Here is a 26,492-nt window from a genome sequence, read left to right on the forward strand (position 1 = left end):
TATTGTGAGAAAGGGAGAAAAGTACTTCTTTCTTTACTTTCTCCATCCCATGCATTATCTTGTAAACCTCTATCATGTCACCCCGCAGTCGACATTTCTCCAAGCTAAAGAGCCCAAGCGTTTCAACCTTTCTTCATAGGGAAAGTGCTCCAGCCCTTTAATCATTCTAGTTGCCCTTCTCTGCACCTTCTCTAAAGCTATAATATCCTTTTTGAGGTGCGGCGACCAGAACTGCACACAGTACTCCAAATGAGACCGCACCATCGATTTATACAGGGGCATTATGATACTTCTTCAAGCTGCAATAAACCTGAATATAATAAGAAGCATACAAAGATTCAATGATGCAATAAACCTGTTTCAACTAAGCCATAAAACATTTAAAACACTGAATAAAAGCAGCATACCTCTTAGCAAATTCTTAAAGCAAAGGCAATCATAGCCCAAATGTTTTCTAACTGAACACCCAAAGGTGCTGCAAGGAATACATCTTAATGGCTTATATGCATCAGGAACAACAATTCACAATTGGTGTAGTGGTTAAGTGTGCGGACTCTTACCTGGGAGAGCCGGGTTTGATTCCCCACTCCTCCACTTGCACCTGCTGGAATGGCCTTGGGTCAGCCACAGCTCTGGCAGAGGTTGTCCTTGAAAGGGCAGCTGCTGTGAGAGCTCTCTCAGCCCCACCCACCTCACAGGGTGTCTGTTGTGGGGGAGGAAGGGAAAGGAGATTGTGAGCCGCTCTGAGACTCTTCAGAGTGAAGGGCGGGATAGAAATCCAATATCATCTTCTTCTCCCTGCGGAATCTTATAAAAATTTCAAGACCCCGCATGGGGTTTTGGATACCATGGAGATCCTGGCAGTTGTGGGCAAATGTTCCCTCTAAGCTGCAAAGTCTTGTGAGCAAAAATTCTACTTTGTGAGCAACTGGCATTAAAGTTGTGAGCCGCTGCATAAATTATTGTGCTCTGGGGCCATTTTTCCTGAGCTAAAACGAAAATGTGTGGGCTGGAGGCTAAAAATCTGTGGGCTAGCTCACGCTAACTCAGCTGAGAGGGAACACTGGTTGTGGGTGATGTGGGGAAGCGAAGTGAGTTTTCTGGCAGACTCAGCTGAGTGCGCACTGGGCCCACAGCTGCCATCTGCCTCCAGATGAGGCCTGGCAATCTCTCGGAGTTACAACTCGTCTCCAGACTCTAGAAATCAGTTCCCTGAGAGGAAATGGGTGCTTTGGAGGGTGAGCTCAGTGGCATCGTACCCTGTGAAGAAACATGTTTTTTTTTTTAAATTTAGGTTTGAAATGAGCAAAAGCGTCGCTCTTGAGTTTTAAAAGCGGCCCCCCTCCTCCCCGGGCAGAGAACAGTCAGGAAGTGGGGAGGAATCAGTTTGGTTGCTTTCCAGATTTACCTCAGCCCACCTTCATACAAATACTGATAGGTCTACACCAGGGGTGGCCACATATGCTTAAAATAAGACATTTGAGAGACACAAGACAGGAACGTCGGATGTTTCAGAGCTGTGAGGGAGGAAGGAAGGAAGGAAAATAGATGGGAGGAGGGAGAGGTAGAAGGAATGCAACTTTGAATGCATTCTCCAACCTGCTGTCTGGCTTGGCTTAGAGAAGTTCTTTAAAGAGAGAAAGGCCTTCTCCAAGTTGGCTGACGGAGCAGCGGGGGCTTTGAGAGCCACACAATATATGTGAAAGAGCCACATGTGGCTCCTGAGCTACAGTCTGGCCAGCTCTGGCCTAAACAGTGGGATGATCAAGTTCCCACCACACACACACACTTCACGCAGGGAACAGAGTTCTAGAGGAATTAAATACTACAGAGGCTTCAGGAAGGAAAGTTTTGGAGACTTCAGGATAAGCTAATTTGGCCTGGTCTGACTGAGTCATCGAGATGGGGAAGGGGAAGATAAAATCCATCCGTGACAGGCAACTTGTTTTTTGTTGACACTTGTCTCTGAAGAAAAACATCAGAAGTCTACTTATATCCAGAATAGAAGAAGAAGAAGAAGAAGAAGATTGCAGATTTTTACCCAGCCCTTCTCTCTGAATCAGAGTCTCAGAGCGGCTTACAATCTCCTTTATCTCCTTCCCCCACAACAGACACCCTGTGAGGCAGGTGGGGCTGAGAGGGCTCTCCCAGAAGCTGCCCTTTCAAGGACAGAGTCTCAGAGCGGCCTACAATCTCCTTTTCCTTCCTCCCCCACAATAGACACCCTGTGAGGTGGGTGGGGCTGAGAGAGCTCTCCCAAAAGCTGCCCTTTCAAGGACAGAGTCTCGGAGTGGCCTACAATCTCCTTTCCCTTCCTCCCCCACAACAGACACCCTGTGAGGTGGGTGGGGCTGAGAGGGCTCTCCCAGCAGCTGCCCTTTCAAGGACAACTCTGCAAGAGCCATGGCTAACCCAAGGCCATTCCAGCAGGTATATGTGGAGGAATGGGTAATCAAACCTGGTTCTCCCAGATAAGAAGAAGAAGACATTGGATTTATATCCCGCCCTCCACTCTGAAGAGTCTCAGAGCGGCTCACAATCTCCTTTACCTTCCTCCCCCACAACAGACACCCTGTGAGGTGGGTGGGGCTGAGAGGGCTCTCACAGCAGCTGCCCTTTCAAGGACAACCTCTGCCAGAGCTATGGCCGACCCAAGGCCATTCCAGCAGGTGCAAGTGGAGGAGTGGGGAATCAAACCCGGTTCTCCCAGATAAGAGTCTGCGCACTTAATCACTACACCAAACTGGCTCTCCATTAGAGCTATGGCTGACCAAGGCCATTCCAGCAGGTGCAAGTAGAGGAGTGGGGAATCAAACCTGGTTCTCCCAGATAAGAGTCTGCGCACTTAACCACTACACCAAACCGGCTTTCAGCTTGTCAGAACATTGATGGTCTCCTTGAAATTCTACTATGAACCAAAAAAGAGACTTGATCATAACATTATGCAGTTCCAAGTGTGCAGTACTATTCTCCCTAATGCGCTTGTGATGTATTGAGCTGTTAACATAAGAATCGAACTTTATTTGTTAAAGTGGATTTGATGAATAATAGTATATGATTGTACAGGATAAGGAAGAATTCATCACTGTTGCTTGATTTCTATAAGAAGGGTAATTTTTGATAAATTTTTGGTATGTAACAGTAGTAAAAATTTAGATGCGGCATTATTATTCATGGTGGTTTCCCCCCTAACCAGGGCTTTTTTTGAACAGGAACACACAGGAACGCAGTTGCGGCTGGTTTGGCGTCAGGGGGTGTGGCTTAACATTTTCCTTTCCCTTCCTTCCCCACAACAGACACCCTGTGAGGTGGGTGGGGCTGAGAGAGCTCTCCCAGAAGCTGCCCTTTCAAGGACAGAGTCTCAGAGCGGCCTACATTCTCCTTTCCTTTCCTCCCCCACATCAGACACCCTGTGAGGTGGGTGGGGCTGAGAGAGCTCTCTCAGAAGCTGCCCTTTCAAGGACAGAGTCTCAGAGGGGCCTACAATCTCCTTTCCCTTCCTCCCCCACAACAGACACCCTGTGAGGTGGGTGGGACTGAGAGAGCTCTCCCAGAAGCTGCACTTTTAAGGACAGAGTCTCAGAGCTGCCTACAATCTCCTTTCCCTTCCTCCCCCACAACAGACACCCTGTGAGGTGGGTGGGGCTGGAGAGGGTTCTCACAGCAGCTGCCCTTTCAAGGACAAAGTCTCAGAGCTGCCTACAATCTCCTTTCCCTTCCTCCCCCACAACAGACACCCTGTGAGGCGGGTGGGTCTGAGAGGGCTCTCCCAGAAGCTGCCCTTTCGAGGACAACTCCTATGACAGCTATGGCTGACTCAAGGCCATTCTAGCAGCTGCAAGTGGAGGAGTGGGAATCAAGATTCGGCACACTGAACCACTACACCAAACGGGCTCTCGAGTCCACTAGCATGTCTTAGAGGCCAACAAAATTGTCCAGCTTTCATCAGTCCAAGCTCTCTTTAGAGGCTCTGGGTCAGAGAACCATGATATATATGTCACACAATTAGCTTTTGCCTTCCCTCCTCTGTGAGGGAAGGTAACTGTTTGGCTGGGGTTAAAACCTCGTTGCGGTCCCCAGAGCTTCTATGCTCATAGGCGAAACAGTTGGTTCTTTTCCTTGACTGTGGCAACCTGGCAACTGTGATTCATACAACGGTCACCTCAAGACTGGACTACTGTAATGACCTCTACTTGGGGCTGCCTTTGTTGTGAACCTGGAAACTTCAGCTAGTGCAGAATGCGGCTTCTAGGCTGCTACTGGGGTGGCCCAAGTGGAAGCACATTCAGCCGGGGCTGCAGGAACTGCACTGTCTACCAATAGTGTACCGGATTCGTTACAAAGTGCTGGTTATTACCTTTAAAGCCTTATATGGCCGAGGACCCGTTTACTTGAGGGACCGTCTGTCCCCACACGTTCTCCAGTTCGGCAAGGCCTGTAAGACCTTTCTCTTCCTGCAAGCCTTCTGTTGACTGTAGGAGAATCCTGGAAGAATCCTGGAACAACTGTCGTCTTGGGAATGAGTAACGTCTAATCTAGCACCATCTATATACTGTTTTTAATGTATATTGTTTAATGGTTTTATGATTGCAATCATTGTTTTATGATCTGATGTAAGCCGCCCTGCACCCGTCTTGGCGGGGAGGGCGGGGTATAAATCAAATTAAACATAAACATGAACAGGCAGTCTGGCTTTCGATGAAAGCGTCAGGGAACATATGAACGTATGAAGCTGCCTTCTACTGAATCAGACCCCCCTCGGTCCATCAAAGCCAGTATTGTCTACTCAGACTGGTAGCAGCTCTCCAGGGTCTCCAGCTGAGGTTTTTCACGCCTACTCGCCTGGACCCTTTTGAGTTGGAGATGCCGGGGATTGAACCTGGGACCTTCTGCTTTCCAAGGAGATGCTCTACCACTGAGCCACCGTCCTTCCCCTAAAAATTCCTTTCATATGAACATATGAAGCTGCCTTCTACTGAATCAGACCCTCCTGGGTCCATCGAAGTCAGTCTTGTCTACTCAGACTGGCAGCGGCTCTCCAGGGTCTCCAGCTGAGGTTTTTCACGCCTGCTTGCCTGGACCCTTTTTAGCTGGAGATGCTGGGGATTGAACCTGGGACATTCTGCTTCCCAAGCAGATGCTCTACCACTGAGCCACAGTTCCTCCATCTCCATCACCTACTGCCTGGACCCTTTTTAGCTGGAGATGCTGGGGATTGAACCTGGGACATTCTGCTTCCCAAGCAGATGCTCTACCACTGAGCCACAGTTCCTCCATCTCCATCACCTACTGCCTGGACCCTTTTTAGTTGGAGATGCCGGGGATTGAACCTGGGACCTTCTGCTTACCAAGCAGATGCTCTACCACTGTGCCACTGTCCCACCCCAACAGACAACCTGCCTTCTTTGCTTGGCTTCCCAGCAACATCTCTTTGGAATGAGGTCGGACGCTAGGCGAGGTGGAGTTTTGTTCCGATTCCGGTAAGACCTTTTGTTACGTTCCAGGACTGGATCATCTGTCTCCATTGATTTGCCTTTCCCGTGCAATTATCCTCAAGCCCTGGGCAGGAGTAGGAGTTGGTTGGGCTAACTTTGGAAGTGCTGTCTGGGCAGCTCTGTCTCCCTCCTGCCTCTCGCTGAGAGACACAAATGATGGTGTGACTCAGACTCGGGGGCCTTATTTTATTTTTTCCTTTCCCTCTTGGACAGCTCAGCGAAGGAACTGGCAGACGTCCAGGCATCTAAATCTCTCTCGGAAGGTGCTGGACGCCTCTTGGAGTGCGGAGGTTCTCAGTTTTGGCGTAGAGCTGGGCCAGGGAGGCCCTGAGCCTCAGATGGGTTCTCTTTTCCAACCAAGGGCCTCGGGACTTCGTCTCCTTTAAAGTGCTTCGTGGCCTTTTTCAAGGGATGCCACCCTCCAGGTGCGAACGGGAGATCCCTGCGAATTAGAGCTCATCTCCAGACTGCAGAGATCCATTCTCCTGAGGGAAAACCCCACAGTGCTTGGGAGAGTGGACTCTACGACTAATCCCCTTGCCCTTCCTCCCCACAACAGACACCCTGTGAGGCGGGTGGGGCTGAGAGAGCTCTCCCAGAAGCCGCCCTTTCAAGGACAGAGTCTCAGAGCTGCCTACAGTCGCCTTTCCGTTCCTCCCCCACAACAGACACCCTGTGAGGCAGGTGGGGCTGAGAGAGCTCTCCCAAAAACCGCCTTTTCAAGGACAGAGTCTCAGAGCGGCCTCCAATCTCCTTTCCCTTCCTCCCCCACAACAGACACCCTGTGAGGCGGGTGGGGCTGAGAGAGCTCTCCCAGAAGCTGCCCTTTCAAGGACAGAGGCTCAGAGCGGCCTACAATCTCCTTTCCCTTCCTCCCCCACAACAGACAACCTGTGAGGCGGGTGGGGCTGAGAGAGCTCTCCCAGAAGCCGCCCTTTCAAGGACAGTGTCTCAGAGAGGCCTACAATCTCCTTTCCCTTCCTCCCCCACAACAGACACCCTGTGAGGTGGGTGGGGCTGAGAGAGCTCTCCCAGAAGCTGCCCTTTTAAGGACAGAGTCTCAGAGCGGCCTACAATCTCCTTTCTCTTCCTCCCCCACAACAGACAACCTGTGAGGCGGGTGGGGCTGAGAGAGCTCTCCCAGAAGCCGCCCTTTCAAGGACAGTGTCTCAGAGAGGCCTACAATCTCCTTTCCCTTCCTCCCCCAGAACAGACACCCTGTGAGGCGGGTGGGGCTGAGAGAGCTCTCCCAGAAGCCGCCCTTTCAAGGACAGAGGCTCAGAGCGGCCTACAATCTCCTTTCCCTTCCTCCCCCACAACAGACACCCTGTGAGGTGGGTGGGGCTGAGAGGGCTCTCCCAGAAACTGTCCTTTCAAGGACAGAGTCTCAGAGCGGCCTACAATCTCCTTTCCCTTCCTCCCCCACAGCAGACACCCTGTGTGGTAGGTGGGGCTGAGAGAGCTCTCCCAGAAGCAGCCCTTTCAAGGACAGAGTCTCAGAGCGGCCTACAATCTCCTTTCCCTTCCTCCCCCACAACAGACACCCTGTGAGCCGGGTGGGGCTTAGAGAGCTCTCCCAGAAGCTGCCCTTTCAAGGACAGAGTCTCAGGGTGGTCTACAATCTCCTTTATCTTCTTCCCCCATAACAGACACCCTGTGAGGTGGGTGGGGCTGAGAGGGCTCTCCCAGAAACTGCCCTTTCAAGGACAGAGTCTCAGAGTGGCCTACAATCTCCTTTCTCTTCCTCCCCCACAACAGACACCCTGTGAGGCAGCTGGGGCTGAGAGAGCTCTCCCAGAAGCAGCCCTTTCAAGGACAGTGTCTCAGAGAGGCCTACAATCTCCTTTCCCTTCCTCCCCCAGAACAGACACCCTGTGAGGTGGGTGGGGCTGAGAGGGCTCTCCCAGAAACTGTCCTTTCAAGGACAGAGTCTCAGAGCGGCCTACAATCTCCTTTCCCTTCCTCCCCCACAACAGACACCCTGTGAGGCGGGTGGGGCTGAGAGGGCTCTCCCAGAAACTGCCCTTTCAAGGACAGAGTCTCAGAGAGGCCTACAATCTCCTTTCCCTTCCTCCCCCACAACAGACACCCTGTGAGGTGGGTGGGGCCGAGAGAGCTCTCCCAGAAGCTGCCCTTTCAAGGACAGAGTCTCAGAGCGGCCTACAATCTCCTTTCCCTTCCTCCCCCGCAACAGACACCCTGTGAGGTAGGTGGGGCTGAGTGGGCTCCCACAGCATGGACGGCTCCTACAAGAGCCATTGCTGACCCAAGGCCATTCCAACCGCTGCAAGTGGAGGTGTGTGGAATCAAATCCATTTCTCCCAAGAGTCTGTGCAGTTAACCACTACACCTACCTGGCTCACTACACCAAACTTTCTTAGAGTCCCCCCTGGCCACTGGTGGGGAATGTAGAGGTTGGGATGCCATCTCCAGGCTGAGAAACTCTTGGAGATTTGGGGTTGGAGCCTCGGGAGAGCAGTAGGATTGCTAATCCCCAGGTGGGGGCAGGGAACTCCCCAGTTTGGAGGCCCTCCCCCCACTTCAGTATCATCAGAACGCCGGGGTGGGGATGGAAATCTCTGCTGGACACTCCATTATTCCCTAAGGAGACCGATTCCCATAGGGTATAATGAAGAATTGATCTGCCGTTATCTGGGCCTCTGGAGGGGGCTGTTTTTTGAGATAGAGGCACAAAAATTTCAGCATCGCCTCCGGTGTCTCTCCCCAAAATACCGTCCAAGTTTCAAAAGCATTGAGCCAGGGGGTCTGATTCTGTGAGCCTCCAAAGAAGGTGCCCCATCCATTATTTCCAGCGGAGGGAAGGCATTGAAAAGGTGTGCGGTCCCTTTCAACGTGATGCCCAGAACTCCCTTTAGAGTTGAATGATGCTTGTCACAGCCTTGCTCCTGGCTCCGCCCTCAAAGTCTCCTGGCTCCACCCCCAAAGTCCCCAGGTATTTCTTGAATCGATTTGGCAACCCTCAAGAACAGGGACCTCAGTGAGAACCGATGCCACAGAGTTCACCCTCCAAAGCATGCATTTTGACCAGGGGAGCTGATCTCTGTAGTTTGGAGATGGGCTGTCGTTCCGGGGGATCTCCAGGTGCCCCTGGAGGCTGGCACCCCTGCCTCTTGTCTCCAACGGCTCACATCCCCCTTCCCCCCGAGACAGTCTGAAACGGCTCGCCCGAGTTAGTACACCAAACGGCCAGATGTTTCTTCTGCGCTCTCTTCCGAAAAAGGGATTTTTGAGTCTCGCTGGCTTAGAGCATAATTAGAGACAATTTGGTGAAATTGTGAACGCCTCTGGAGTGTAATTGATTTATCGCCTCTCGCCCCACAGACTTGGGGGAGGGGAAATGGGAAGCCGGCAGCTGCTCTGACCACCTGTCATGAGCCCTGACGAGGAGCTGGAAGGGTTAACAGACCTGGAAGAGTTGCCAGCCAGTTCCTCAGCTGAACAAAGAGCAGCTGGCCCATCAATCACTCTCCAGGCACTACTGTCAGCTGGTCAGTCTCCTCCAAGCTCTCCTCCTCCCATCTCAAGAGTTCGAAGCAGGCTCCGGAAAGAACTTTCAGAGTGAAGGCATGAGGCACGCCGATGCTTCAGATCTCTCAGCCCTGAGTTCTAGCAGAGTCGCTGTCACCCAGGGAGCAGGCTGATTGAGACTCCCATATAGCTCCCACCCAGAACCTGGTAACCTTGTGGAAGCAACAAGTCTATTCTCTGGCTTGCATCCACGCTCCTTCCTGATGCTGACCTGCTTGATTTCCTTGGCACCCTGACCTTTTGGCTTTTGGACATTGACTTCTGATTCCGGTTTGTGATTCTGCATTGGTGACTTGGCTCCTTCTTGACTTCCTGGACTTTGACCTTGGACTGGCTTTGGACTCCTGCCTGCCTGCACCCTGAGAACGTCACACCACCAGACAGAGGCCTGGCCGGAATTCGCCATTGTTAGGGCTGCCAGCTCCGGGTTGGGAAATACCTGGAGATTTAGAGGGCGGGGTCTGGAGAGAGTGGGGTCTGGGGAGGGGAGAAGCTAAAATGCAGCGGCTAAAAAAGGCCAGAGGCTAAAAAACAGTGAGCTAGCTCACACTAACTCAGCTTAGAGGGAACACTGCTTAATACGACACGTCAAACCTATCTGCGGGAAGCAAAACGCAGTAGGGTAGATCCCAGCCTCTAATATTTTAGCCAAGCAAGTATGTGGAACCGTTCTGTTCAGTGCAATCTTATTACCGACACAGAAAAGACCCCTCCGCCCGGGATAGTCCAGGTTTTATACAGTGTGGAAGGCCAGAATAGTTGCCACCTTCTTCATTTCCTTGGGCAGCCGGTTTGGTGTGGTGGCTAACTGTGTGGACTCTTATCTGGGAGAACTGGGTTTGATTCCCCACTCCTCCACTTGCAGCTGCTGGAATGGCCTTGGTCAGCCATAGCTCTGGCAGAGGTTGTCTTTGAAAGGGAAGCTGCTGTGAGAGCCCTCTCAGCCCTACCCATCTCATAGGGTGTCTGTTGTGGGGGAGGAAGGGAAAGGAGATTGTAGGCCACTCTGAGACTCTGAGATTTAGCGTATAGGGTGGGATATAAATCCAATATCATCTACTACTCTACTCTGGTAAGACCTCACCTGGAGTATTGTGTTCAGTTTTGGGCACCACATTTTAAGCAGGATATAGACAAGCTGGAACGGGCCCAGAGGAGGGCGACGAAGATGGTGAGGGGTCTGGAGACCAAGTCCTATGAGGAAAGGTTGAAGGAGGTGGGCATGTTTAGCTTGGAGAGGAGACGGCTGAGAAGTGATAGGATCACCATCTTCAAGAACTTGAAGGGCTAATGGTGTGGAATTGTTTTCTGTGGCCCCGGAAGGTAGGACCAGAACCAATGGGTTGAAATTAAATCAAAAGACTTTCCGGCTCAACATTAGGAAGAACTTCCTGACCGTGAGTGATTCCTCAGTGGAACAGGCTTCCTCAGGAGGTGGTGGGCTCTCCTTCCTTGGAGGTTTCTAAACAGAGGCTAGACGGCCATCTGAGAGCAATGAAGATCCTGTGAATTTAGGGGGAGGTATTTGTGAGTTTCCTGCATTGTGCAGAGGGTTGGACTAGATGACCCTGGAGGTCCCTTCCAACTCTATGATTCTGTGAATCTTCTTCTGCAAGCGGAGAGCCACAGCAGAGAAAGCACGCATTGATTTTGCCCACATGCCGGTTGGGACCCTGGAGGTCCCTTCCAACTCTATGATTCTATGGATCAGACCAGTGAAGGTCCATCCAGTCCAGCCTCCTGTCTCACACAGTGGCCAGCCAGCTCCTCTGGAGGACCAACAACAGGGCAGAGAGGTTGAGGCCTTCCCCTGAGAAGAACCTCAGAAGAGCCCTGCTGGGTCAGACCAGTGAGGGTCCATCTAGTCCAGTCTCCTGTCTCACACAGAGGCCAGCCAGTTCCTCTGGAGGACCAGCAACAGGGCACACAAGCTAAGGCCTTCCCCCGGTGTTGCTTCCTGACTCTGGGATTCAGAGGCTGAGTGCCTCTGGACATGGAGGTTTCCTTTAGTCATCATGGGTAGGTAACCGTAGATAGACATCCTTCATGAATCTATCTAATGCCCTTAGAATCAAGAATCATAGAACTGGAAGATCCTGTGAATTTAGGGGGAGGCGTTTGTGAGTTTCCTGCATTGAGCAGGGGTTTGGACTCGTTGACCCTGGAGATCCCTTCCAACTCTATGATTCTGTGATTCTTCTTCTGCAAGCGGAGAGCCACAACAGAGAAAGCACTCATTGATTTTGCCCGCATGCAGGTTGGGCACTTCGAGAAGTCCCCGTAGACATGAGCAAAAGTCGTCCTGGCACAGCACAGGGAGAGAAGTGCTCCCACATAAATCAAGGGGGCTTCCCCCTCCAGTTTATGTTTGTAACAGCTCTGAGATGAGGGTCCAAACGTCATTGGTATGACCAGCTTTGGTGACTCGAAAGTCTTCTTTGGGGTTGCCACCTTTGGGTTAGAAAATTCCTGGGGATTTGGGAGTTCATTTCTGCTTTGCCACGGGCCTCTGCTGCCCTCTGGTGGACAGCATCCTTCTGGCGAGTAGCATCTTCACGACCAGCACAATTTCCCAGGGTATTGAGCTATTGAGAGGTAAGCAGGGGCTGTTTCGTAGACAAAAGAAGTGCTGGAGCTCATTAGCGCAACTAATTTGCATAACTTATCTGCATATGCCACACACCTCTGACATCACCAGACGGTGTACTAAATTAGATCTGCTCAGCACCTACCTTCAAATGCTTCTTGAATTGGAATTGTCATAAGAGCCCCGTGGCGCAGAGTGTTAAAGCTGCAGTACTGCAGTCCTAAACTCTGTTCACAACCTGAGTTCGATCCCCGGCGGAAGCTGGGTTTTCAGGTAGCCGAGGTTGACTCAGCCTTCCATCCTTCTGAGGTCGGTAAAATGAGTACCCAGCTTGCTGGGGGGAAAAGTGTAGATGACTGGGGGAGGCAATGGCAAACCACCCCGTAAAAAATCTGCCATGAAGACGTTGTGAAAGCAACGTCACCCCAGAGTCGGAAACGGCTGGTGCTTGCACAGGGGACCTTTCCTTTTCCTTTTTTTCTTAAGAACATAAGAGAAGCCATGTTGGATCAGGCCAATGGCCCATCCAGTCCAACACTCTGTGTCACACAGTGGCAAAAAAAAATTATATATACACACACACTGTGGCTAATAGCCACTGGTGGACCTCTGCTCCATATTTTTATCTAAACCCCTCTTGAAGGTGGCTATGCTTGTGGCCGCCACCACCTCCTGTGGCAGTGAATTCCACATGTTAATCACCCTTTGGGTGAAGAAATACTTCCTTTTATCCGTTTTAACCTTCTTTTGCAGGTTTTGAGGTTCCAGAGCTCCTGTGAGCTCCTGCTCAAAATGAAGCCTGGAGGCAAAAGCTAATTGTGTGACATATATATCATGGTTCTCTGACCCAGAGTCTCTAAAGACTTTTGCAGTCTTCTTTTGCAGAGCCCCATGGCACAGAGTGTTAAAGCTGCAGTACTGCAGTCCTAAGTTCTGCTCAATCCCCGGCAGAAGCTGGGTTTTCAGGTAACTGGCTCGAGGTTGACTCAGCCTTCCATCCTTCTGAGGTCGGTAAAAGGAGTCCCCAGCTTGCTGGGGTGGGGGGGGGAAGTGTAGACGACTGGGGAAGGCAATGGCAAACCGGCCCGTAAAAAGTCTGCCGTGAAAACGTTGTGAAAGCAACGTCACCCCAGAGTCGGAAACGCCTGGTGCTTGCACAGGGGACCTTTCCTTTTCCTTCCCAGCATACTTTTTATAATATAGAGGGCTCTATACATGGAGGAGGCGCAAGTTGAGTGATAAGCTCTTTAATAAGCATGGCATAGTATAGGGCTACATTACAAGACTGGGGATCGGGGCCTACCGGTCCAACTTATATACATCTCTGGGCTCCCACGCAAGCACATCATTGGGTCATTCAAACCAGTGGGGGCCTGTGATTGGTTTATTCCCAAGTCCCCAAGCTTGGTCCGTCTGTCTCCAATGAGCCCGGCGGGCACACCCAAAGACTTCCCTTGAGTCCACATAGATAACACTAGGGTTGCCAATCCCCAGGTGGGGGCAGGGGATCCCCCGGTTTGGAGGCCCTCCCCCCACTTCAGGGTCGTCAGAAAGCAGGGGGAGGGGAGGGAAATGTCTGCTGGGAACTCTATTATTCCCTATGGAGATTTATTCCCATAGAAAATCGTGGAGAATTGATCCGTGAGTATCTGGGGCTCTGCGGGGGCTGTTTTTTTGGGGTAGAGGCACCAAATTTTCAGTATAGCATCTAGTGCCTCTCCCCAAAATACCCCCCAAGTTTCAAAAAGATTGGACCAGGGGGTCCAATTCTATGTGCCCCAAAAGAAGGTACCCCTATCCTTCATTATTTCCTGTGGAAGGAAGGAATTGAAAAGGTGTGCCGTCCCTTTCAATGTGATGGCCAGAACTCCCTTTGGAGTTCAATGATGCTTGTCACAGCCTTGATCTTGGCTCCACCCCTAATGTCTCCTGGCTCCACCCCCAAAGTCTCCTGGCTCCACCCCCAAAGTCCCCAGATATTTCTTGAATTGGACTTGGCAACCCTACATAACACTTTTAAAATTACTTTCTCCTCTGTGGCCACAGTGGAGAGGTGAAGATTTCCATCTGTCTGCTTGATACGTTTGGGTTATTTCCCCATTTTTTGTGGCAGGGAAATACTAGAAAGTTTGTCAGATCTTAGACTACAGCGACATTCTCTCAGCCGGGGATTGAACAATGGAGCTCAGAAGCAATCTGTTTGGGGGGGCGGGTTGTTAAGAAAGAAGCACAATAAAATGTTGAGGTTCCAGAGCTCCTGTGAGCTCCTGTGAGCTCCTGCTCAAAATGAGGCCTGGAGGCAAAAGCTAATTGTGTCTAAATGACATATATATCATGGCATATATATCATGGTTCTCTGACCCAGAGCCTCTAAAGAGAGCTTGGACTGATGAAACCTGGACAATTTTGTTGGCCTCTAAGACATGCTAGTGGACTCGAGAGCCCGTTTGGTGTAGTGGTTCAGTGTGCCGAATCTTGATTCCCACTCCTGCACTTGCAGCTGCTAGAATGGCCTTGAGTCAGCCATAGCTGTCGTAGGAGTTGTCCTCAAAAGGGCAGCTTCTGGGAGAGCCCTCTCAGACCCACCCGCCTCACAGGGTGTCTGTTGTGGGAGAGGAAGAGAAAGAAGATTGTAGGCCGCTCTGAGACTTTGTCCTTGAAAGGGCAGCTGCTGTGAGAACCTTCTCCAGCCCCACCCACCTCACAGGGTGTCTGTTGTGGGGGAGGAAGGGAAAGGAGATTGTAGGCCGCTCTGAGACTCTGTCCTTAAAAGTGCACCTTCTGGGAGAGCTCTCTCAGCCCCACGAGCCTCACAGGGTGTCTGTTGTGGGAGAGGAAGGGAAAGGAGATTGTAGGCCGCTCTGAGACTCTGTCCTTGAAAGGGTGGCTTCTGGGAGAGCTCTCTCAGCCCCACCACCAACTCACAGGGTGTCTGTTATGGAGGGAGAAGATATAGGAGATTAACATGTGAGAGAAGATGTAGGAGATTAACATGTGGAATTCACTGCCACAGGAGGTGGTGGCAGCTACAAGCATAGCCAGCTTCAAAAGGGGATTGGATAAAAATATGGAGCAGAGGTCCATCAGTGGCTATTAGCCACAGTGTGGGTGTGTGTGTATATATAATATTTTTTTTGGCTACTGTGTGACACAGAGTGTTGGACTGGATGGGCCACTGGCCTGATCCAACAGGGCTTCTCTTATGTTCTTATGTGACTCAGAGTGTTGGACTGGATGGGCCATTGGCCTGATCCAACAGGGCTTCTCTTTATGTGACACAGAGTGTGGGACTGGATGGGCCATTGGCCTGGTCCAACATGGCTTCTCTTATGTTCTTTAAGAGATTGTAAGCCGCTCTGAGTCTCGAGAGAAGGGTGGGGTATAAATCTGCAGCCTTCTTCTTCTGCTGCTGCTGCTGCTACAGACTTAACACGTCTCCCACCCTCCCCGCACCAAGTTACAGTTGACTTATGATGACCCTGTGGGGTTTTCAGGGCAAGAGACCTTCAGAGGTGGTTTACCCTTGCCTGCCTCTGCACCCCAGCCCTGGTATTCCTTGGTGGCCTCCCGTCCAAATACTAGCCAGAGCTGAGCCTGCTTAGCTTCCAAGACCTGCCAAGATTGAGTTAGCCTGGGTTATAAAGATTAGGGCTAACACAGCTGCCCACCATCTTCTTTCCTGTGTCTCCTTTGAGATGAGGAAGTTTGGAGCAAAACCCCACACCCCCTGTTTGGGCCTGTTAGGGCCTGTCTCTTTCCCACTATCTCCGGGTTGCTCCATTTTGTTCCTGCAACAATCTTGCATTATAGGGTAGGCTGAGCAAAGGAAAGCGCGACTGGCTCAGTGTCACCAAGTGAGCTTTGCAGCTGACCAAGGATTCGAACCCAGCTCTCTCCAGTCTAATTGCTCTTAATTGTTCAGCACTCTAATTCAGGGGTGCCAAACTGCAGCTCGCATCTTGTGTGGAAAGGAGGGAGGGAGGAAGGAAGGAAGGAAGGAAGGAAGGAAGGAAGGAAGGAAGGAAGGAAGGAAGGAAGGAAGGAAGGAAGGAAGGAAGGAAAGGAGGGAGGGAGAGGAAGGAAGGAAAGGAGGGAGAGAGGAAGGAAGGAAGGAAAGGAGGGAGAGAGGATGGAAGGAAGGAAAGGAGGGAGAGGAAGGAAGGAAGGAAAGGAGGGAGAGGAAGGAAGGAAGGAAAGGAGGGAGAGAGGAAGGAAGGAAGGAAGGAAGGAAGGAAGGAAGGAAGGAAGGAAGGAAGGAAAGGAGGGAGGGAGAGAGGAAGCCCCCACTGCCCTGTCAGCTGGCTTGGAGATGGTATTTCTCTCTTTAAATCACTTTGTCAAGCCAAGCCAGCCAGCAGCTTGGAGAATGCATTTAAATGCATTTAAAGTTGCTTTCTTTCCACCTTTCTCTCCTTTCCCCCATCTATTTTCCTTCCTTCTTTCCATCCTTCCTCTAAATACCCAATGTTTATGTCTGGTGGCTCTCAAACATCTATGTGGTTCATATTAAGCAAGTTTGGCCAGCCCTTCTCTAATTACTACATCAAAATAATTGAAGTGGGGGGTGTTGGAAGCAGAGTTAGTGTGAGCTAGCTCACAATTTTTTAGCCTCCAGCTCACACATTTTTGTCTCCACTCAGGAAAAATGGCCCTAGAGCAAACTAATGTATGCAGTAGCTCCCAACTTCAATGCCAGTAACTCACAAAGTAGAATTCTTGCTCGCAAGGCTCCACAGCTTAGAGGAGGGGTGGCCAAACTTGCTTATTGTAGGAGCCACATAGAATAAACATCAGATGTTCGAGAGCTGCAAGACATGAACGTCAGAGAAGGAAGGAAGGAAGGAAGGAAGGAAGGAAGGAAGGAAGGAAGGAAGGAAGGAAGGAAGGAAGGAAGGAAGGAAGGAAAATAGGTTGGAGGGAGAGGTAGAAAGAAAGCAACTTTAACTTTAAATGCATTTTCCAAGCTGCTGGCTAGCTTGGCTCGGAGAAGTGATTTAGAGACAAATGCCTTCTTCAAGCTGGCCACGGGGGTGGTGGGAGCTTCAAGAGCACGCAATATGTGTGAAAGAGCCACATGTGGCTCCTGAGCCACAGTTTGGCCACCCCTGGCTTAGAGGGAATATTGGCAACTGAGCCCTGGTCTTAAGAGGGCCCCTGAGCATAAAAGTCTCATTTTGAGGAATGTAATTTTATCCTGGGCACACTAAGGCAGAGCCTTTGGGTCTGTTTATAATGGTGGGGCTTGGTGCTGGAAAATGTGAAGGAATGCTAAAGGCAAGAGAGGTCTCTGGAGCGTATCTAGAGAAGCTGGTGGAGCAGAGACAAAAGACAATGATAGATTGCCGAGTACCTTTCAAAGCCGAAAGCTCTTCTGTACCTTTTCTAGGCGCTGCCAAAATATTGCGGTGCTGAAGCTGGATGCTCAGTGCAGAAAGTGGGGAGGAGAATGAGATTGGGCTGCGTTGCCTAGTGGGTGACCAAAGTCCCATTGGAATATCAGTTGGCCCTAGGGATGCCAGCCTCCAGGTGGGACCTGGGGAATCCCCAGAATCACAGCTCATCTCCAGACTACAGAGATCAGTTCCCTTAGGGGTAAAATGGATGTTTGGAGGTGGACTCTATAGCATTGTACCCCATCCAGGCCCTTGTCCCCCAATCTCCTGGAGGTTACCAGTCTGCAGGGGTGGAATTCTAGCAGGAGCTCCTTTGCATATTAGGCTGCACCTCCCTGGATGTAGCCAATCCTCCAAGAGCTTACAAGCTCTTTTTTGTAAGCCCTTAGAGGATTGGCTCCATCAGGGGTGTGTGGCCTAATATGCAAAGGAGCTCCTGCTAGAATTCTTCCCCTGCCAGTCTGCATCTGGCAACCCTCCCAGTGGCCAGAGGGGACTTGGGAACCCTAGTTGCCCCCCCTCCCTGGACCAAGAGGGCCTACAGATTAAAGGGACGGGGCGAGAGCAGGGGGGGCTGAAGTTGCTTAACATAAGAGCCACATAGAAGGAATGTTGGATGTTTGAGAGCTGCGAGACAGGAAGGTCAAGATGCTTCAGAGCTGCAAGACAGGAAGGAAGAAATAGAAGGGAAGGAGGGAGAGAGGAAGGTAGGAAAGGAGGGAGGGAGAAAGGAAGGAAAGAAAGAAAGAAAGGAGGGAGAGAGGAAGGAAGGAAGGAAGGAAAGGAGGGAGGGAGGGAGGAAGGAAAGGGAGGGGAGAGCAAAGAAGGAAAGGAGGGAGAGAGAGGAAGGAAGGAAAGGAGGGAGGGAGAGAGGAAGGAAGGAAAGGAGGGAGGGAGAGAGAAAGGAAGGAAGGAAAGGAGGGAGGGAGAAAGGAAAGAAAGAAAGAAAGAAAGAAAGAAAGAAAGAGAAAGGAGGGAGGGAGAGAGAGAGGAAGGAAAGAAAGGAGGGAGAGGAAGGAAGGAAGGAAGAGGAGGGGAGAGCAAAGAAGGAAAGGAGGGAGAGAGAGGAAGGAAGGAAGGAAAGGAGGGAGGGAGAAAGGAAGGAAAGAAAGGAGGGAGAGGAAGGAAGGAATGGAGGGAGGGAGAGGAAGGAAGGAAGGAAAGGAGGGAGGGAGAGAGGAAGGAAAGAAAGGAGGGAGAGGAAGGAAGGAATGGAGGGAGGGAGAGGAAGGAAAGGGAAGGGAGAGCAAAGAAGGAAAGGAGGGAGAGAGAGGAAGGAAGGAAGGAAAGGAGGAAGAGAGAGGAAGGAAGGAAGGAAAGTTGGGAGGGAGGAAGGAAAGGAGGGAGAGAGAGGAAGGAAGGAAGGAAGGAAGGAAGGAAAGTTGGGAGGGAGGGAGGAAGGAAGGAAAGGAGGGAGGGAGAAGAAGGAAGGAAGGAAGGAAAGGGAGGAGGAAGGAAGGAAGGAAAGGAAGGAGGGAGGGAGAAAAGGAAGGAAGGAAAGGAGGGAGGGAGAGAGGAAAGAAGGAGGGAGGGAGGGAGGGAGAGGAAGGAAGGAAGGCAAGGGAGGGAGGGAGGGAGGGAGGAAGGAAGGAAGATGAATAGGGAAGAGGAGAGAGGGGTTGAAAGAAAGCAACTTTGACTTTAAATGCATTCTGCCACCGGCTAGCTGGCTTGACTTGGAGGAGAGATTTAAAGAGAGAAATGCCTTCTCCAAGCCAGCCAGCAGGGCGACGGATGCTCTTAGAGCCACACAATATGTGTGAAAGAGCCACATGTGGCTCCCAAGCTGCAGTTTGGCCAGCCCTGGGCTAGAGAGTCCCTTGGCCATTTCTCCCTTTTTTCATATGGCTGGCTGGCTGTTCTGTTGTAGGTTGAATTGCTTGCTAATAGTTGGGGATGACCACTGGCCATTCACCCATACAAGCTCGCCCCCCCCTCCCCCCCGGGCTCTGAGGTCAGCCGCACATCTTCTCGTGATCCCTGGTCCTAAGAACGCCTGGCTGGCTTCAACGAGGGACAGGGCCTTTTCGCTCCTGGCCCCCACCTGGTAGAATGAGCTCCTGCTGGAGATGCGGGCCCTGCGGGACCTATGCAACTTTAAGTCAGAGCTCTTCTGCCAGGCTTTTAATTTATCCAGCGGGTGTCTCCTGAAGTCATCGCTTCTGAGTTTGGTGTAGTGGTGAAGTGTGTGAACCCTTATCTGGGAGAATCAGGCTTGATTCCCCACTTCTCCACTTGCAGCTGCTGGAATGGCCTTAGGTCAGCCATAGCTCTGACAGAGGTTGTCCTTGAAAGGGCAGCTGCTGGGAGAGCCCTCTCAGCCCCACCCACTTCACAGGGTGTCTGTTGCGGGGGAGGAAGGGAAAGGAGATTGTAGGCCGCTCTGAGACTCTAACCTTGAAAAGGCAGCTTCTGGGAAAGCTCTCTCAGCCCCACCCAACTCACAGGGTGTCTGTTGTGCGGGAGGAAGGGAAAGGAGATTGTAGGCCGCTCTGAGACGCTTGAGATTTGGAGTGGAGGGCAGGATATAAATCCAATGTCGTCTTCTTCTTCACCCAGCACCTTACTACCTAGGTGCTCAAGTTATGCCGAATACTACCAGCCAATATGAGGCCTTATGACTGGCTGCCAATGAACTGGATCATGCTTTTGATCTAACGTGATCATTTTGTAACTATTATATTGCTTAGCTTGAATGTGGCTTATTTAATCTTGCTGTAAAGTTTTTAATACGAGCTCCATGGCGCAGAGTGGTAAAGCTGCAGTACTGCAGTCCAAGCTCTGCTCACGACCTGAGTTCGATCCCCGGCGGAAGCTGGGTTTTCAGGTAGCCGGCTCCAGGTTGACTCCGCCTTCCATCCTTCCAAGGTCGGTCAAATGAGGACCTAGCTTGCTGGGGGGGGAAGCGTAAATGACTGGGGAAGGCAATGGCAAACCACCCCGTCAAAAGTCTGCTGTGAAAACGTTGTGAAAGCAACGTCACCCCAGAGTTGGAAACGACTGGTGCTTGCACAGGGGACCTTTCCTTTCCTCTGGGCTGAAAGTTCCCTTGATTATCACTTGGGGGTGGGGTGGTGATCTCTGGCTTGCAAAATACCTAGAGATTTGGGGCAGTGGAGCCCAGGGAGGGCAGGATGTGGGGGAAGGAAAGGACCTCAGAAGGGAATAACATTACAGAGTCCCTGTCCTTCAAAGCAGCTGTTTTTAATGTTGTAAGCCGCCCTGAGCCCGCTTACGGGATAGGGCGGGGTTTAAATCCAAAAATTAAATTAAATTAAACGACAACACCCCTCCCCCCCCCAGCCCCAAAGGAAATGAAGAAAAGGGGGAGGCTGCCGTCTGGGGTGGGGTCTTCTCAGTGGGTGGGTCGGATGCTGGGAGCACCAAGCCCACCCTGACCTCTCTTGTTTTTCCTCCTCCTTCTCCCAGAACCCTTTCCACTTGCGTCTGGAGAAGAGCGCCGACTTCGAGACCCTCCTGGACCTCTTGGCAGACGTCTTCCGCTCCAACCGTTGGCAGGAGGTCACGCTGATCCTTTGCCGGGCCTGGGATGCGGCAGGCTTCTTGGACCTCTGGACCAGCCGCTCCGACCTCGAGCGGACGGCTGTGGTCGACCTGAGCCTGCTCGAGGAGCCGGAAGCGGGACGCCACCTCCGCCGGCACCTGGAAGAGTTCCGGGAGCTGCCTGGGCCGGCTGTGCTTTTCGGCTGCGATGCCCAGGCCTCTCGGATGGTGTTTCGGACAGCCAAAGAGCTGGGGGTGACGCAAGAGTTTCACTGGGTGCTGGGCCTGCCCCAGAACGTGGATGAGTTGCAGACGGAGGGGCTGCCTCAGGGGCTGCTGGCCTACGGGGAAGCGGACAGGCCGTCCCTGGAGCAGTACGTCCAGGACGCGGTGGAACTGGTGGCCCGGGCCATTTCTCAAGCCGTCTACATCCGGCCCGACCTGGCTCTTATCCAGAGCATGGTGAACTGCAATGACAAGCACGTGGCCGGCGTCGAATCCTCTGGAGAGTACCTTTCCCAGTAAGTAGAGTGACTCAGTGTCCTGGGGGAGGGAGGGGGTGCTTCCTGTTTCAAAGCAGCAAACCCAGAACAGTGACTCAGAAAGTGGTGCAGCGGGCAGCCTCTTGGGGGGAGAGCATTCTGCTGCATCAAGGGGGTGACTGAATGAATTAATGGCACCTGATGCTGATGGGCAGCAGGATTTAAGTGCCCCTTGGGAGGCTGATGGGAAGAAGGGGGGCCCAGAACAGTGACTCTCACAGGGTTGCAACAGGCAGCCACATCTGATTTTTTTTTTTTGCTTCATATCTGCACTGAGTGCAAATTGCTCAATCAGCCTCTCCCACTACAAAGAAGACTGTGAAATTTATTTATTGGAGAGCCAGTTTGGTGTAGTGGTTAAGTGTGCGGACTCTTATCTGGGAGAACCGGGTTTGATTCCCCACTCCTCCACTTGCACCTGCTGGCATGGCCTTGGGTCAGCCGTAGCTCTGGCAGAGGTTGTCCTTGAAAGGGCAGCTGCTGTGAGAGCCCCCTCCAGCCCCACCCACCTCACAGGGTGTCTTTTGTGGGGGAGGAAGGGAAAGGAGATTGTGAGCCGCTTTGAGACTCTTCGGAGTGGAGGGCGGGATATAAATCCAATATCTTCATCTACCTCACAGGGTGTCTGTGGTGGGGGAGGAAGGGAAAGGAGATTGTGAGCCGCTCTGAGACTCCTCGGAGTGGAGGGCGGGATATAAATCCAATATCTTCATCTACCTCACAGCGTGTCTGTTGTGGGGGGGGGGAAGGGAGAGGAGATTGTGAGCCGCTCTGAGACTCTTCGGAGTGGAGGGCGGGATATAAATCCAATATCTTCATCTACCTCACAGGGTGTCCGTGGTGGGGGAGGAAGGGAAAGGAGATTGTGAGCCGCTCTGAGACTCCTCGGAGTGGAGGGCGGGATATAAATCCAATATCTTCATCTACCTCACAGGGTGTCTGTTGTGAGGGGGGGAAGGGAAAGGAGATTGTGAGCCGCTCTGAGACTCTTCGGAGTGGAGGGCGGGATATAAATCCAATATCTTCATCTACCTCACAGGGTGTCTGTTGTGGGGGGGGAAGGGAAAGGAGAATGTGAGCCGCTCTGAGACTCTTCGCAGTGGAGGGCGGGATATAAATCCAATATCTTCATCTACCTCACAGGGTGTCTGTTGTGGGGGGGGGGAAGATAAAGGAGATTGTGAGCCGCTCTGAGACTCTTCGGAGTGGAGGGTGGGATATATATCCAATATCATCTTCTTCTTCTTCTTCTTCTTCTTCTTCTTCTTCTTCTTCTTCTTCTTCTTCTTCTTCTTCTTCTTCTTCTTCTTCTTCTTCTTCTTCTTCTTCTTCTTCTTCTTTAATATTTATTTATTTATTGCACTTGTATCCCGTCCTCCCCAAACCGGCTCAGGGAGGCTAACAACGGTCACAATTCGATGACAGATCCACATTATAACAATAAAACTATTAAAACGCTTTAAAGACAGTTCAGGTGGCGTTCTGTCTGTTTTGAATTAATTTGCGATGCTATTGTGGGGTAGATAGTGCACACCCCCATAGATGTTAAAAGTACCTCCACTGAGTTATTAAAAGCCTGCCTGAACAGATCTGTCTTACAGGCCGTGCGGAATTGCGATAAGTCCCACAGGGCCCAGGCTGAGCATTCCAGAGGGCAAGCGCAGCCACGGAAAAGACTTTTGCCCTTGTAGTGGTCAAAGCATCCTTTAGCCCGGGGATCTTTAACAGATTTAACGAGCTTGATCGTAGTGCTCTCTGGGGCTCGTGTGGGGAAAGGCGATCCCGGAGGTAGACAGGTCCCAAGCCATATAAGACTTTAAAGGTCATAACCAGCATTTTGAACCGGGCTCAGAACACCACAGGCAACCAGTGCAGCGTCTCCGGTGCAGGTGGGATGTGCACCCGTAAAGGCAGCTCCATTACCAACCTGGCCGCAGCATTCTGCACATCCTTTGAGTGAGCAGGTGGTTGTGGGATTCCCCCAGTGTAGGAACTCTTACAGAGGATAAGAGAAGACTCCGCCGTGGGGGAATTCATTAGGTTCTCAGTGAGCTGCGAACGAATTAATTTAATTAGCTTCTCGCGGTGCTTGAGCACTTCCCCAGTGCGCCGCTGAAGCACGCTTGAACGTTCATCCTTGTGATTCTCAGACGTTCGCTGAAGTTCACCGTGAGGATCGTAAGTGACTCTTTTGCAAAAAGTCCTTAAAAGCCCGACGCAAATCAGGATTAAGGCTAATTGACTGGAAATGAGGGCTGGTCTCCTGAACAAGAAAAACAGTGGGGGGACACCATTGAAACCCCCTCTTTCTTTGTTTTAGGATTAAATATATGAGCTTCGTTGATGGACGCACACTCTCTCTCTGCCTTGTGTTAGCATCAAGATGGGTTCAAAGCAACAATTCCCAGCCTTGTCGGCATGGTCACCCGCATGTCTAGGGGTCGTTTTGCAGAAAAATAGGTGGTGGAGCTCATTAGCATAACTCATTAGCATATGTCGCCCCCCCCGCCCCCAGCCAAAAGCAACCTGATGCAAGGAAGGAGAGCCCCGGATAAGCAAGGCCTGCAGCTCTCCTTGGCCACCCATCCCCTCAGTCAAAAGGCCAACAAGCCACTCATTGCCCTAAATCACATTGGAAGTGGAGAAAGGGTGGTGTGGGCTTCTCTAGGGAATAATGAAGGCTGCTGGGGGTTATGCAGCTGCACCTCCTATTCATTGGAGAAGGTAGGTGGAGAGGAGGAGGGGGAACCCTCAGAAAGGTTCAGGAGCTGTGCTCCTGTGAGCTCCTGCTGAATCTGATGCCTGCACAAGTCCACATTGAGTTGACATGGTGACCCATCCAAAGCTGCTCCAAGGCTTTTTAGAGCCCTAGGCAAACTGTGGCATCAGAACATAGGAAAAGCCAGTGGTCCCTCTAGTCCAGCATCGTATCTCACACAGAGGCCAACCAGTTCCTCTGGAGGACCAGTAACAGGGCACAGAGGCTGAGGCCTTCATAAGAACATAAGAAGAGCCCAGCTAGATTAGACCAATGGTCCATCTAGTCCAGCATCCTGCCTCACACAATGGCCAACCAGTTCCTCCGGAGAGCCAACAACAGGGCAGAGAGGCCAAGGCTTTCATAAGAACATCAGAAGAGCCCTGTTGAATGAGTCAACAGTGTGATGCGGTGGCTTAAAAGGCCAATACAATTTTGGGCTGTATCAACAGAAGTATAGTGTCCAGATCACGTGAAGTGGTGGTATCGCTTTACTCTGCTCTGGTAAGACCTCACCTGGAGTATTGTGTTCAGTTCTGGCCATCACATTTTAAGAAGGGTATAGACAAGCTGGAACGGGTCCAGAGGAGGGTGACGAAGATCTAGAGACCAAGTCCTATGAGGAAAGGTTGAAGGAGCTGGAGATTTTTAGCCTGGAGAGGAGGCGGCTGAGAGGTGATAGGATCACCATCTTCAAGCACCTGAAGGGCTGTCATCTAGAGGATGGTGTGGAATTGTTTTCTGTGGCCCTAGAAGGTAGGACCAGAACCAACGGGTTGAAATTAAATCAAAGGAGTTTCTGACTCAACATTAAGAAGAACTTCCTGACCATTAGAGCGGTTCCTCAGTGGAACAGGCTTCCTCGGGAGGTGCTGGGCTCTCCTTCCTTGGAGGTTTCTAAACAGAGGCTAGATGGCCATCTGAGATCAATGAAGATCCTGTGAATTTAGGGTGAGGTATTTGGGAGTTTTCTGCATTGTGCAGGGGGTAGGACTAGATGACCCTGGAGGTCCCTTCCAACTCTATGATTCTATGGATCAGACCAGTGAAGGTCCATCTAGTCCAGCCTCCTATCTCACACAGTGGCCAGCCAGTTCCTCTGGAGGACCAACAACAGGGCAGAGAAGTTGAGGCCTTCCCCTGAGAAGAACCTCAGAAGAGCCCTGCTGGGTCAGACCAGTGAGGGTCCATCTAGTCCAGTCTCCTGTCTCACACAGAGGCCAGCCAGTTTCTCTGGAGGACCAACAACAGGGCACACAATAAGGCCTTCACCCGATGTTGCTTCCTGGCTATGGGATTCAGAGGCTGAGTGCCTCTGAACATGGAGATTCCCTTTAGTCATCATGGGTAGGTAGCCATAGATAGACATCCTTCATGAATCTATCTAATGCCCTTAGAATCAAGAATCATAGAATTGGAAGGAACCCCCAGGGTCATCTAGTCCAACCCCTTGCAAAATGCTGGAAATTCTCAGATACCTCCAAGTTCCTTCATCCAAATCAATTTTAAAAATATTAGACAAAACAGGTCCCGGGACAGATCCTTGAGGCACTCCACTCTCCAAGAGGATGAGGAACCATTCACAAGCACTCTTTGGGTGCAATCAGTCAACCAGTTACGGATCCACCTAACGGTAATAGGATCCAAACCGCATTTTACCAATTGGTCAACAAGAATATTATGTGGAGCCTTATCAAAAGCCTTAGTGAAATCAAGATAAACGATGTCTACAGCATTCCCCTGATCCAGCAAGGTAGTCACGTTCTCAAAAAAAAGAGATCAGGTTAGTCTGACATGACTTGTTCTTGAGAAAACCATGCTGGCTCTTAGTAATCACAGCCATCCTTTCTAAATGTTCAAGGACTGAACATTTGATGATTTGTTCTAAAACTTTTCCAAGTATAGACATCATGCTGACAGATTGGTAGCAACGTTCCCTCTATCTTGCAGAGTCTTGTGAGCAAAAATTCTACTTTGTGAGCAACTGGCATTAAAAGTTGTGAGCTCCTGCCTAGATTATTGTGCTCTGGGGTCATCCTTCCTGAGCTAAGACAAAAATGTGTGAGGCTAAACGTCTGTGTGCTAGCTCACGCTAACTGATGGCGCCTGGTTTGTTGTCCACTGTGTAACAGAACGTTGAACTGGATGGGCCACTGGCCTGATCCAAATGGCTTCTCTTGGGTTCTTGTGTACTTGATCAACATGTACATGCAGGAAGCAAAAAATACCAGCTAATGTATGACAAGGAAGAAACTGTTTCCAGGGTCAGTTCTTGGTTTCCAAAAAACAAAAGTGAGCAAGGGAAGGTATAGGGTCGCCATTAGGGAAAGCTTACCTGTGTGAGCCAATTCCAGAGGTTTTATTATCCATTTTTGGGTCCTCCTGACCCACATAGTTGGGAAAGGCTGGTTTAGATGTTATCAAAGATTTCAGGTTTTCACGGCTGGCATCATCATTAGGGTTTGTAGAATCTTTCGGGCTCAAGTGCCGTGTTCTACTGGAGAAAGTTTTCCTTCCAGACGTTTCTTTCTCAGCTGCGGAGAACATCCTCAGTGGCGATGCAGCCGGAGCAGCTGCAACGCCACTGAGGATGTTCTCCGCAGCTGAGAACGAAACGTCTGGAAGGAAAACTTTCTCCAGTAGAACATGGCACTTGAGCCCAAA

At 51.1% G+C, this 26,492-nt stretch overlaps 1 protein-coding gene across 1 annotated transcript in view; it reads left to right on the forward strand.

Annotated features, from left to right (window-relative positions):
- GRIN3B (glutamate ionotropic receptor NMDA type subunit 3B) overlaps positions 1-26,492 on the forward strand; it is a 102,442-nt gene that overhangs the window by 43,572 nt on the left and 32,378 nt on the right. Inside the window, exon 2 of the mRNA XM_060233135.1 lies at positions 20,384-21,049. Coding sequence (XP_060089118.1) covers positions 20,384-21,049 — 666 coding nt within the window. The remainder of the gene's footprint in view (positions 1-20,383; positions 21,050-26,492) is intronic.

The sequence above is a fragment of the Heteronotia binoei genome, chromosome 2 (genome assembly GCF_032191835.1).
Source record: "Heteronotia binoei isolate CCM8104 ecotype False Entrance Well chromosome 2, APGP_CSIRO_Hbin_v1, whole genome shotgun sequence".
Classification (NCBI taxonomy): domain Eukaryota; kingdom Metazoa; phylum Chordata; class Lepidosauria; order Squamata; family Gekkonidae; genus Heteronotia; species Heteronotia binoei.